General features: G+C 37.6%; 1 protein-coding gene across 14 annotated transcripts in view; it reads left to right on the forward strand.

Moving 5' to 3' along the window:
• The window catches only part of GIGYF2 (GRB10 interacting GYF protein 2), a 79,069-nt gene that overhangs the window by 1,394 nt on the left and 63,322 nt on the right, over nt 1-14,353 (forward strand). For all 14 annotated transcript variants that reach the window (XM_037406441.1, XM_037406446.1, XM_037406454.1 and 11 more), the window contains 2 exons: nt 11,090-11,169; nt 13,749-13,878. In XM_037406441.1, the coding sequence (XP_037262338.1) occupies nt 11,129-11,169; nt 13,749-13,878 (171 nt within the window). In that variant the 5' untranslated portion in view covers nt 11,090-11,128. The remainder of the gene's footprint in view (nt 1-11,089; nt 11,170-13,748; nt 13,879-14,353) is intronic.

The raw sequence follows: 14,353 nt of genomic DNA on the forward strand, positions 1-14,353 counted from the left end.
TTGGGTGTTGGCTCCAACAGATAATAAGAGCTTTAGTATTAGGAGGTATTGGTATACTTGCTGTGCACTTGAATAGGCATCCTTTCAACAGTTAGCTCATGCTGAGGTAAAAATGTGTGCTCTAATCAGTCCTGGGGGTATCAACAGAAATGTCAGTGTCCTTTGCGCCTTCTGCGCCCACTTCACTCCACAGGCTCGTATAATACTACAAGTTAAGTCATGTCAGTGGTTGTGTGTGTCAGTGTTAATTTCTCGTTTAATGTGAGTTAAGAAAAGTGAAGATTCTGTCTAGTAGTTAACTATATGAAAAAGAAGGGAGAGGTTTATCCATGGCAGTTGAATGTCACTTCTGGTGAGTCCTGCTTCTTGTGTTGAGACTTTGATGGCTCCTTTCAACATCTGACAGTATTGAGTATAAGTACTAGGATTTCTTAATTATTTTAAGAGCTGCTCAGTCTTTCCCAGTCCCTGGATGCATGAATATGCATGTGGGTACATGGTCACTGTATTTCTCTTAAGACCTTTTCTGAATGGTTTCTCAACCCTGTCTTTTAAAGCAAGAGCATAGAACTAAAATGCAAAGTAGTTGTGTTGCAGCCATGATTTGTTTCACAGGGTGCTTACAAAAATGATTTGATACCACAGTAAAAAACTTGGACTCCTGCAGATCCTTTTTTCATTACAGATGTTGATCTGAAGAGGACTGTAAAATATGCTCGGATACTCGTATTAGTGGGGTTTTTGCCTTTTAAAAACATATAATAAATGAAAAATACTATTTTTATGCTAATGTAAATGAAAAAATTGCTTGTAAATAGAGAGTTGAGAGCTTTACCACTTAATTTTTCCAACTGTTTTACTCCTTGATTGAGGAAGAGATTGTGTGTGTAAAAGGGGAGAGCAGACAAGGTTTTGGGTTTTTTTATGGAATTTAAGCACTGTTGCATCTCTTCTACTATGCTGTCTCCTAAGGCCAATTGTCTAAAAGGAGTTCTGTCATAAACTGGAGTTTCCTATACCTGAATGTAAAAAAAAAAAAGTTGACAGCTGTTTTAAGATCTATAGATACTTCATTTAAAAAAAAAACCCAACACCTATATGTCAGTCATATGAAACATCTCATTGGGGCAGCTAACTGGCTGAAGAGGTGGTTTGCCACTACATGTCTCTGCTGAAAGATCTTTCAATTCAAATATAGAAGGGGAACATTGGTTCACAGTAATGGATGAAGATGAGCTAGGCACCTGGACCATGGACTTTTCCTTCCCCTCTGTTCAGGCCTCTAGCTTTTTTTTTTGTGTGGTGGTGTTTGAAATACCAAGAATATGAAATTTGATTCTGTCTAGTTTTGTCTGATCTTGTAAGTTCAAATAACTGTCAAATGTATGTTTCTTATTCTTTCATTGAGGTCTTTAAAATTCCTTCTTAGGGGCTTATAAGGTATGATGTTAAATCTTCTCATAGTTTGATTTAGAAAAAAAAAAATTGGCATTTTTCCCTCATTTTTCTGTATGTGTGTTTTGGTGGGTTTTTTTTTCCCCTCAGTGCTTCTGCTCAAAGATGAGTGGAGATAAGCTATATTTAATTCATGATTATAGATAGACAGAGCTAAGGGGCAGAGCAATAAAATTTTTGCTCACAAGTGTAAAAGCACTGGCCTGATCTGCCTTCTTCCTGCATAGCTTGCTAGAGATCCATTGGATGCTTTGATAGGGAGGAACACATCTCTTTGTTACTGAAGAAGCATCTGAAGAAGCATTTGTGTTCAAAGGGACTCTGTTTCTTTGTGTGGTTTTCTCATCAATTTATTTTAATTCACTGAGTGACATTTGAAAAACTAGGTGTACGAAAAGCTGCAGGGGGGGATGGTATTTGCTTTTACGGGAACAAAGTCAGTTCTCAGCCCAGCTTAGCTTCTCCTTGCCTCTCTTGCAGTCAACTCCTGAACATTGTTTGGTTGCACAAATGAACTGGCTTGAAAATTGTCAGAACTGAGAACTTGGCAAGTTTGTTCAAGGTGTACCTAAGTTATGTATGGAACTAGGAAGGATTAAGTGCTTTAAATTAAAAGGTCTATACAACATTGGCCCTCTTGTGGTTAGTGGTAGTGTGTATGTGTATATACACACACAAAATCATGTAGTTCATCATAGTGATGTTTAATACCATTATTTTTTCATCTTTTGCTCACGTGGTAGTGAGGGATTGTAGCAGACAGAGGTCTTCGCATTACTTTGTTAGTAGCTAAGATTGCCACAGCATGTTGATTACAAAATGTGTCCACTTCTCTTTTTGCAGAGGGAGGTCTGCCAGTCCGTTGTCTCTATAGGTGGTTAAACATTCCTTGAATATAGAAACTGTAGAATAGCTTGATGTCTGTGTCAGAAACTAGGCTGCCATTGAAATTTTTATGTCCCTCTTGCTTTGCCTTTTTTTTTTTTGGCAATGAAAGGATGCGTGGAATTGTTTTGATGCATTTGAGGTTTTTGGCAAGCATAAAATAAGTGTGTTTTCAGGAGTGAGCCTCTCCTGTAATCCTTAAAGCTTGTAATATATAGAAGCTGATTATCTAGACCTCAGGATTGTGGAGAAAAGCAGAAGGGATACTTGGAGTTCTGTAGAGGTAATGGAGTCTATAGGTCAATGAGAAATTTTGATGGGACATCTAGAAAATTTGTCTTAAAATAATGCCTTGTTGACAATACCTTTTGGATCCTTTTTTTTTTAATTCCTTCAGGTAATTATTAAAGCTGTATGATTTTCTGTCTTTTTGGTCATGTATTTTAAAAAGTCTAGGCAAATAAAGAATCATTACTTGATGCCTTCAACAGTGGCTCTTGTGTATGTAATTTGTCATTATAAACAGACAAATGAGCTTACCAATAATGTTAGGAAAATAAACTGATTAGAAAAGTATTTTTGTATGTTAAATAGCTGTTAAATACATTGTATTTAATAAAAGGTAGTGTTTTTTTACTGGATATTTTGCCCTTTTAATAGAGAAATGCTTGATTCAAGTTGTGGTTGCTATGACTTTTTTTCCTCTTGTCACTGTCAACAAATTGAAATACTTTGCATTCTGTTGATAGTATCTTAATATTAAGGTACTGGTTTGTGTGACTGGGAGATTCAGAGGCTATAGGTGTCCATATGTAGATCAGATTGGATAAAAGGAGATTTGTGGTCTGTGTGATAGTCAGTCATCTCGGATTGGAAGAAACAGAAGGAAAAGATATACTTTGTATACCATGAAGTTGACATTGGGTGAAGTTTTATGATGATGCATGGATAGGTAAATTTATGTAACTTCAGACTTAGAGTCAGAATGTCATGTGGCAAGGAGTTGGTATGACTGGCAAGTAATGAATGTATTAAAGTGATTTAATTTTTTGTTTTTGAGCCACGTATGGTAGAATCTGAGGATGATTTAGGTTAGAAGAGACCAGCTTTTGGTGGTTGTCTGCTCCAGCCTCCTGCTCAAAGCAGGGCTGTTGTCAGTGTTAGACTGAATAATGTATGTGATAGAAAGTGAGTGAGGCTGACCGTGGAAGTAGCATATGGCAAGGTTTTTAAGTAAAAGCATCTAATAATGTGATTTAATAAATTGAAGACCCAGTGCAGCTACCATTAAAACCAATGGAAGCTCTTACATTAGGCTTTGTTAATGCTGGATCATCGTATTTTTCCTCTATGTTATGCTAGGCTTTAAGAGTTCTAAGGCAGGATCACAATACTGTCACAAGTCAGTTTACACAGCTACAGTTCTTAGACGAAAACAATTGAGTATCTTTAGCAATATTAACATAAAGAGATGTGATAAGCTATTAAAGTGTTGTAATTCATATGCAGTAGCAAGTTATTGTCTGACTTCTTGGTTGATGAACATATGCAATCTGATACACATACTAATTCTCTCTGTTAGGACTTTTTATTAGACACCTTCTCACTGTTGAATATTTGTTTCCTGAAGTATAGTATGTCTTCAAACTTCATAAGTAGGAAACCTTAAGAAGGGGTGGGGGGAAGGAATTTCTACAAAGCCCAAAGAAGCTGCCTATGTAAATAACATTTAAAAAACAGAACCAAAAAACCTCAAAACAACCCAGATCTGTTAATACAATGGGGGTTTTCAGTGTTTGTAGTCTGAAGCTTTGTTCTGCCACTTTGAATGTATGTATGGGCTGTATAATGTGTGTTACGAGTCAGTGAGGAGCAGGTAGACAGACCCAGCCTCCTGATCTGTAACGTGTTGTGGAACAGCGTAGACTGACTACATACCTACCAGAAAAATTTTGGTGTACAAGGTAGACAGATGTGGAAGTGATTTTCAGCTGGAAAACAAGAGTGCTGGCAGGGTTTTGGGATAGGATTTGGAAAGAGAAGTGGTTTGCGTTCCAGCCCGTGGCAGGGCCAAGGGTGTGGTCCCCTGACTCTGCTTGGAGCTTAGTTGCTGGTGTCTGCTTTTGGCTGGAAGTCTTGTAATAAAGGTGGAGGTCACGCTGCTTTCTGGTGGAGAAGCTGGGAAAAGCTTTCATGTTTTTTCGTGTTCAGGTGAGACAGGAAGCGGATACCTCTCTAACCTACCTCTAACCACCAAGTTCATAATCATAGGTGGAAAAGGAGGAATATCTGGAATTGTGATATTTAATGTTCCTTTATTTTTCTTGGGTTTTGTTAGGTGTGCACGTGTCTCTACACTCTGTTGTCATCCTATCCCAGAAGAGCTTCGGTCCTATTTCATGTGTTTGTCATTTTTGACTGGGGTGTGCAATGTGTGGCAAGCTGCAGCACTTCAGAAGCTTTAGGTGGTTCTGTGCAAAGTGAGCAGAGGGTGATCAGTTTGGGCCTGCCATTTGAGAATGTCGTGGACAGTTTTTGACCAGAAACTGCTGAGAGTTTGAAACATTTTGCAATGGTTTGAGACAGGAAGGTTGTAAGACTTTAGGACATCTAACAATGTAACTGTAATAACAAAAGCATAGATTCTGGAGAAGTGGATGGTGTAGACATTGTTCCCTTAGCAAAAACTTTCTCTTGGCATCTGGGTAGATAGGCCTTGAAAAATTCACTGCCTTTATCAGGATAAAGGCTTGGTAAGCCAGAAGGGACTACTCTGCAAGTGCCTGGCATCTTGTGTAATGTGACTAATGGAATTTTTTTCTGATTAATTTTCTGTTTAAACTAGAACATACCTTTAAAAAATAATTTACTGTTGACCTGAAAACAACTTACTCTGTTGTTTATCTCTGAATGTCTTGCTTCAGTCCCTTCACTGAAAAACTTAGGTCTTCAGCATTTTTTACCTTCACGCTCAGTTACAGACTAAGCAAGATACTTAAATTTTTCTCAAAGCTCAATAAGTAGAGCTTTGGTGTGTGTGTGTTTGGGTTTTTTTTTTTCCCCACTGTAAGGCATATCTGTCATGTTCTATCAATTTTTGAACACCTGATTTACCAGCTTTCTTGCCTTATGGACAGCAGAACAGGACACAGATTCCCTGCAGTGATAAAATCCACTCTATATTTACTCTGTTTATTTCTCTATTCAGTGTTTTCTGTTAGCTCTTCTAGTCAATATTGTATGTTCCTTTTCAGCTGATTAGTGTAATAAATCTCAGATTGGTTTCAGGACTGTGTTTTTCCAGAATAGTTTTGTATTTGTTGTATATTGCCTGTGTTTTTTGCTTATGAGTCTTTTCATTGTGTGCTTGGCCTTATTAAATGCAACCTGCTATACTGGACCAAGTAATTGAATAATTCATAATGGGTATTATTGGTGATGTGTCATGTCCATTATTTACCATATCCATGTTTGTCATCCTCAGGTTTCTGAAGTTATGTGGGCCAGGGCCAATGTTACAGAATCTATAGAAGTAGAGGATAGCTTCTTACCTTTTATGCTGTTTTGAGGATATTTTGCCTTCTGCGATGGTCTGTTGTCAATTCTGTAGAAGAGAAGGTTAAGAGAAAAAATAGGTTTTGATGATTTGATGCTTTTCCTGTGGTTCTGAATGATTTTCTTTTTAGCATTCTATTTAATTGAAGTGTCCTGCAGAAGTTAAAATTTATTCACTGCTTGCTTGAGCAATGAATTTTCTACTCTTAGAAAAGTGTATTTTGATTGTCTTCATAAATCCATGTTGTCTGGCCTTAATTATGTCAGTGTCCTTTAATCAGTGCCGTCTGTTTTAGCCAATGATTAATATCAAACAGAGTGGTAGTGTAGCCACCTGAGTCATCCTGTTTACCACTGTACTTAAAAGGTAGCTTGCATACAGTTCTGCATCTTCTTTAATATTGCAAGAATTAGAGAAAATCAGCATTAATTATTCAGTCAACCTGTTAATTTTTCTTAAGATGTAGTTACTGGCACTGAAATTAGCTAGCTCTAGTAGCTGCCTGTGGAATGTTTTCTTGCTTTTGGAAGGTGAAGTTTTATTGTCTTGATGTAATGTTGCTGTTCTGTGGTGGAACACTGCTGTTAAATTCCTGTTCCAAGTTTATTTAAGGGGAACCCAGTTCCTTGCACTTAAGCCTGTTCACATTATATTTCTGTTGTGTTCTTTGGTTCTCAAAATTTTCAGCCAATTTTTATGTTAAAAAAGTTGTTTCAAACCCACAGTAGCAACAGAAAGGGAAGGATACTTTTCTTCCTAAATATCTCTGATCAAACAGTAGACTATTTAAAAATAAAATAGCTGTGTATAGGAAGTGGTATATCTTTTTTCCAAGGTTTAGGTTTCCAAAGTTAATAAAAAATCTAAGCAAGCAGCAGCCCCAAAGCTATAAATTGCAGTGACAGTCCAAATCCTTAATTTTTTTTGTCTGTAGGAAAGATTAGATGGGCAGACATGAATGCAGTCATGGCTTAGACTCAGCTTGGGATGCTAAGAATCAGTTTATCTCTGTCCAAAACAGCAGAACATCTTGTTGAGACAGATTGCCATGTGGTACAAGCTGAAAGAATTCTGTAATGCAAATGTCGGAATTTAACATTGCTTGAAAATCTTAACTCCAAGTGCCCGTAAGGGACAAACCTTAAAATGGCAATTTCGTGTAAATATTGAAGTTGAGCAAAGTCTGGAAAACATGGCAGTTTAGATCTTTCCAAGTTTCTGAAAAACAGCTTTTTGCTTTAGGTATTTATTAGATAGCTATATGTTCTAAGACCAGAGCTTGTGGCCAAAATGTGCTATGCTAATTAAGACCTTTCTTAGATTATTTGGTTTTTTCACAGCTGAAACATCTTATGTGTTTTAACACACAGATCTACCCAGTATAATCATGTTCTGACTCATGTCAAAAGCAGATGTTTCTGAGAGCTTTAATAGACTAGCTGGGTACTAAATAGTGAGCTTGAAAAATAATTAAAAAAACATGTCAACTTGGTAAAACAACCATTGTACCTAAAGCAAACCAATGAAATGAGTTGAGTGTTGCTGATAGCAACTTTGGTACCTATAATATTACCTGTTAATTGTGAATGAAAGCCGCTTAAAGGCTTAATGTTATTGGATTACATTTTGCATTTGTTCAGAGGATGGACTTCTGACTTCCAAAGCACTAAGCTGCTGACAAAATGAAAAGGAAGTTTTTTCCCTTGCCAGTCCACAGCTTGATAGTGGGGTTGATGTGATTTCTTCTCTTTTCAGTCCTGCATGCTGATAGTGAGTTGGTGGCTGTGGTACCACCCCAGGAAAATGGAGTTCCAATTTATGAAGCTATTCCAGTTTTCCCCAAGTATGCAGGAAAACTGCAACTGTAGGGTTGCACTGGTGCCTTGATGAATAATTGACCTGATTTGAAGAAAACCTTGGAGCAAAGGTTCCCCTTTGAAGGAGTGGTGGGCAATTCTCAGGTAGCATTCTTGCCCAGGCAGTGGTGCTAACTGGACATCATCAAAATACAGCCTCAGTTTCTGGCCTCAACTTGAGGCTGTCCCTTTGTGCACTTGCCCATATAAAATTTGTGGCTGTGCAGATTCTTCAATCAATAGCCATTAATTTGTAGAAAATCTTGATTTACAAAACTCCAGCAATTCAGAAAGGGTCTTTTCCCTCATCAAATTGTATCGAGGAGGAAATGTGTTAGGTATATATTATTTCTGTGATTTACCATCCTTGATTAATAAGGGGGCAGCATAGATAAAAAAGACCAAAATTAACATTTTAATAATTAATATTGAAGCTTAGAGCCTAAGAAAGTTATCTAGATAATAAAGATCTGATAAATTTGTGACTGTTCCTTGGCCAAAATAGTTAAATTTATGACTTGGTAATTCATTTTCTTTTTTTAATTCCTCACGCTTTTTCTTGCCTCACCCTGACTCTCTCCTCATGATGTGAGTGCCACGTAGTCCACCCCAACTTGCCATTCTGGTTAGTACAGCTTCTCCTTTGCACACCAGCTGTGTGTGCTGTGCAGTCCCTGTCAGAGGTTCCTCTCCAGTTTGGCTTCTGTGCTCTCACCTTTTGGCTACTGCTTTGTGAACCAGCAGAAGCAGCACAGTTTTTGCTTTCCCTATCTTGGCCAAGTGTATTCCTCTTGCGCACTTGCTGCCTTAGCTTTCTTGAGTCCCTTTTTCCTGTTTGCCCTCCTCCCAAATCATTACCTGTTTCCAGAGTGCCTTCTTTCCGAGGGTTTCCTTTCAGCTTTGTCTGTAATTTATTTCTTGGTAATGCTGCCTATTGGAGTAAATTCACCTGTTACACATACGTGAATAATTCACAGATCTGTTTTTTATTCTGTTTTTTTTTTCCTCCTGTTCAGCTACAATTTCATCCACTTACAGATGTCTTGCTTTCAATTAAAAATTCATGCACAGATAACTTCTAGGGAGGAAGTAGCTTATCTGAATGCAACACAGAAGGGGAAGCCAGCAAAGAATTCCCAAAACAAAGCTTGGTGGCCAAAATGAGGGACAAGGAAAGCCATTTTGCAGCTCAGTGGGATGAGATTAGCAGGCTTTGAGTATGCTTGCAGGCACTAAAATGCTTAGGAGTCTAATAGAGAAAGATGACACATTATCCTCGACTTTTTGGGGAAGGAAACCCAGAGGCTGAAGAGAGTGGGGCCCAGTGGGTCCCAAACTAGTAAACCACTCAATCCTAACTGGTTTTTAGTGCTTTCTCCTTGCATCTGATGCTTTTCAGCTGTGTTTTTGTTGCAGTTTAACATACTCTGTGCCAGCCTTTTTCATACTACTGATATTAAGCTAACTGATCTCAGGAGCTGAAGATCCCAGGTTCCCTGGTAATCCACATGGGTTGATTTGAAAGCTCTCCCCCCACATACCCCTCCAGCAGAAGGGTTACAGGCATCGCAGGAAGCAAAGGGACAGGCATCCAATTAAGGCTATTAGGAACTGCATTAGAGGCTTTTGTCTCTGCCAAAGTGTGCACGATGGTTTGCTTGAATTGCCCCACAACATTTTCACATGTGGCTGCTGTATGTCTTTGTTAGGTACCTAACCTTGTGTTTTGATTTGCAGAATCATGAATGGATATACTGTGAGTGTTCTAATGAGCTGTCTGGGGCTTCAAAAAGGCAGCCGAAATCAGACCAAAATAATCTCAGACTAGGCCTGTGAGAATAGCTAGATATTTTTGTATTAGCCTCCGTTGCAAGTAATGGGGATAATCCCTTTTCATTATGTAGAGTTATTGTGAAAATAAAAATATTACAGTTTTTATATAAATTATATTGTGTATGGGAAAAGGTTAATATGGCATGTAGTAAAAATTCATAGCCAAATGTTGGTTGGTAAGTTTAGGCTGCAGGGAGTTTTACGACTATGTGTATTCTTATGCCCAAAAGATTTGAGTAAAATCTACTCAAGCAGGTTTTGCCGTTTTGTTTTGTTACATTTTCTAGCTTTTAGGCTGTTTGGTGTGTTGTTTGGCTTTTCTTTTTTTGACCTTAGTATCATTACTTCTGTAGCATAAAAAAAAAAGTTTCCTTTGTTTGGATTTGTCCTTTTCTTCAGTAACTAATACGCTTTCTGCTTCTAACACCCCCCCCCCCCTTTTTTTTTTTCTTTTCTGTCACCTTTTCATGCAAAGTGTAGACAAACTTATGAAGCTCCTTTATTTAGTCCTTGGGTCTGTTAAGGAAAAGAGAGGCAAAGCTCCCTCCCTCCCATCTGTCTTTATGAGTTTTTGAAGTCTAATCAACCAATTTTTGTAGGTAATGCTTCAAATCGTGTTTTCTTTAGGTTTTGGCTACAGTGTGTTTGTTTTGTTTTTTTTTTAAAACAAAACTTCTTCTGCAGATTTTGTTACTGCCATTGCTGAAAGGAAAGAGGAGCTGTATTTTCTTACTACAAAAGACACTGCTCCAGAACTGCCTGGGCTGGACTTAACTCTGACGGAGAAAACTTCATGGCTGTCCCTTAGTGTTGCTCTTTCCCTCCAATATGGCTTCATCTGCCATTGTCCATACACTCTTGATACATAGGAACTTGACCAGACCTTCACTAGTGTCTGTAGGACCTTGGCTAATAACAATGAAAGTAACTGAAGTCTTAAGTTGTGCATTATTTTTCTTAATAAGACCAAGCATGAGAGAAATACTGTCATCTGCCTGCAGATTTAGGAGGATGTCACAGCACTGCATGTACTCAGTCTTTAGAAGGCTTATTTTTCAAGAATGAACAGTGGAAATTTCTTGAATACTCTGCCACTCAACTGGCAGATCTTGCTGTAATTCTAGTGGGGTTTTATCCTCTTGTAATTGTCAGGAAGCTGCAGTTCTGTTCTTACAGAAGAGGATTATGCATAAAATTCTCTGTGTTTGGTTGTCTTGTGGTAATCACTGATTTGAAAAGGGACTACAAATTGTTTCTTCAGACACCCTGATTGAGTGTCCTTTTTGAGCTGTTAAATTTAGGGAAAAGATCTTCATGCAGTTACTCCTATATTAGTAAATTAATCTGTTGGAGAGCTGACGTGGATTCCTTAAAAAAAATAAAATATTCCATGTAATCAGTTTTTTCACTTTGCATGACAGGTGTGTTTTGTATTGTGAAGAAGTTTATGAAAGACTGTATTAATCCAGTTATTTTCATAGTAAACTTTTCTTCAATTTTTCAGGTTCACGCTTTTTACAGAAGAGGAATAGAACAGGAAAAAATGGCAGCAGAAACTCAGACACTTAACTTTGGGCCTGAATGGTGAGTTTTTTCTGTTTTGCGAGACTTTGGAACCTTGTCTAAAATTTAAAAAAACCCTGAATTTCTGTCCTTTGGTACTAAATTGATTATAAGACTGAATGGGATAGAATGTTTTTGGTGTTCTATACTGCTTCACCTCAGTCCCTGGCCTGTGATGGAAAACAGCATTATAAAATTAGTCTTCACTTTGTAAATTGGCATTGTGTATGAAATGAGTTGGCTTTTCATGTTACGGTAATGTATAACATTCACATTGCTACCAAGTATCTGAGGGAGAAATAATGTTTATGATCTGGGAGATAAATGTCAAGGCAAAGTGAAAAAGACTTACTTGTTTGGTCTTTCCATGTGATACATATTATTAAGGAAGTTAAACTCTCTTTACTGGATTTAAATCTGTAGCTAAGCAAGCTTCCCCCTCCCCAGTATTAAAAAAAAATAAAACCAGATATGGAACATGGTAAAAGTGTGTGTTTCATGTCATAGTCTCCTTTATGTGTACACTGGAAAGTGTCAGGAAAAATGCGCTATTGTGTTGAAGGGAATCCTTGGTATTGCATAATCTCATGTCAGCTGTTAGTTTTCCAGCTTGTCTGACACGTATTGTCCTGGCTTTTGCTAAAGAGTAGTTGCAGAGGTGTAATAATGGTTCAGTATTTGTTCCAATTTCTTGTTAAAGTGTTGGTGACTGCAGTTACAAACAAGAACTTTGGATGGTGTGGTTTCTGAAGAGTGATGTGGTCCTTAAGTGTGTAAATGGGAGTGGAGTGGTTATAGGAAATACAATTGCTGCATAGCATGTGGTAAGACTATTATTGGAATAACATATTCCTGCTGACACATTTTTATACACAATGTACAAAAATTGGAGAGTGTTAAACAAAGAAGACAGACGTGATTTGTGGCCTGGAAAATAATGAGAGATGTCAGTCTATTTTGTTAGTTTGAAGGAAGCTTAAAGAATGATTTTATCACTATCTATAAATACACCCACCAGCAGATATTTTGTGCTGGAGTGCTCTTCAGCGTAAGACAGACATGATTAGATTCATTGATGGATGGAAGCCAAAGTTATATTAAAGAGAAGGGGGAAGGCAACTCTAAAAAAAGCACATATTTTAACAGTAACTTGATTGCTGTGTCATAGGGAGGGGACTTCAGTCTCCCGTTTAGTTTAAAAACCAAATTAGGTAGTGTGCAACAGTATATATTTTACTTTGGTGAATTACTGGATTTTTACATTAACAAAATTCTAAGATTTATAATTATTCTTTTGGGTTGCAGTATAGTCATGTCTGTCGTGTATGTTGTTGTATCACTTAATAGTCAAACTCTTGGTGACGTTTGATTTGGAGTTGAGCATTGCACTGAGCCAGCCATCCAGTCCTTTGAGTAATGCCTCCCCAGGCGGTTTGGTTGGAAGTGCTAAGTAAAGAAATTGCCACTGGGGGGCACCAAACTAAAAAAATTAAGATAACTATTTGACTTGCAAATTACTTTTTGCTTTCTGTTTAGAGAACAATAAAACAAATCAAAGCAATTCAATAATTAGGTGAAAGGTAGCCTCTGAATATTTTTTTTCTGAGCACCCTTCTTTCTAAGGATTTTGTGATTACTGAGAAGTTTTTATTGTTTTACTTGTCTAAGATGCACATCAAGGAGAATGTGGAAAATGTGGTGTGGGTTTTATTTCTTGACACATCCATTTGTAAAACATACCCTGTATTGTTAAGTTTGAGGAATTTGGGTAGCTGAGGAAATGATAGTATAGAATAAGACTAATCCACCTGTGGAGTGGGAATGGTATCATACAACTATAAGATGTTATCTGTAATAAGTTGAGTAGCTTACCTGTGTGGGATGCAACCAAACTTAATAGCATATGTATCTGTTAGTGCAAGTTAGATTACTGCTTGAAATGTCTCTAAAGTACAAAATATAGCCACACTTTACAATTTATTTATTTTTTTAAAATTGAGATGATAATCTAAATGATGTATATGTTCTCTGAAAAATACCATTAATTTTAAGTTCTGGAAAAGGAATTTGGAGTAGAGTAACAAGAAGAAACCTCATTGCAAATTTTACTGTCCTATACTACTTGTTAAATTCTGTAAAACACCTGAATAAACTTCTTCCTTAGGTTAATGTTTGCCATGCTGTCCACAGTGTGGTAAGAATTTTTCTTACCAAAAAGCTGTTGTCATTAATTTCTATGGAAGGTGTTCCAACAGAATTTCGTGCAGCCAGTGTAAATAGCTTAGTCAAGGCTTTAACTTGCAGTATAGTCAGCATGAGAGTTCTCCAGGGGATGAGTTGAATTCCCTGATGTGCTCATGGGATATTTTTTTTTTCTTTTTCTGCCTTGGCTATGGGAAAAATGAGGAAAGCTCTTTCACCCTTCTTGTTGAAACATGAATTTTAGAGTTTTCAGGTTAAGGATGTCAATATCTTTACTTTCAGGATGGGGTTTATTTCTTTTGTGTCAAGTCTGTAAACATGCAGAGGGATGATAGCATAGGTGAAGACACATTCTCCTCAACTTTTCATTGGTTTTTTTTTTTTTTGCTTCATTTTAGGCTGCGAGCTTTGTCTAGTGGCGGGAGCGTGACATCCCCTCCTTTGTCTCCGGCTTTGCCAAAGTACAAACTAGCAGACTATCGCTATGGGAGAGAAGAAATGTTGGCACTTTTTCTAAAGGATAATAAGGTGAGCAGGAAGAGGGAGAAAGCCTGGTGTGTGTATTCCTAATGACAGTCTTGTAATTAGGAATAGTTATTTGTGTATTGTGATTATGGGCAAAGAAATTGTGTATCCCTTGGCAAAGAACTGAAGAGGTCTGATTACGGGGTTTTTTGTATGTGTGCTTATTTGATCCCGCTCTTAACTTTGTTCAGTAGTTTTGAATCTTTTTGTCACTATGGGTAACTTCATGCACCCCCAAGAACAAAACCTGATTGCCATATTCAGGCCCACTGCCACAGTTGACTGAGGGTTAAAATCTCCTTGTAGCTGTGTGGATTTGCTTGCCTCAGTAGGATTTTATTTAATACAGTGTAAAACAGTTACTTGGTTCAGCTTGAAAGTTGGGCAGTAAATCATATTAGTGTATCATCTAACAAAGGCAAGAACTCCCCATTTATCCTGACATAGGGCAGTTCACTTTAGCAGGTAACCAGCCCGA

Source organism: Falco rusticolus, chromosome 13 (genome assembly GCF_015220075.1).
Source record: "Falco rusticolus isolate bFalRus1 chromosome 13, bFalRus1.pri, whole genome shotgun sequence".
NCBI classification, from domain to species: domain Eukaryota; kingdom Metazoa; phylum Chordata; class Aves; order Falconiformes; family Falconidae; genus Falco; species Falco rusticolus.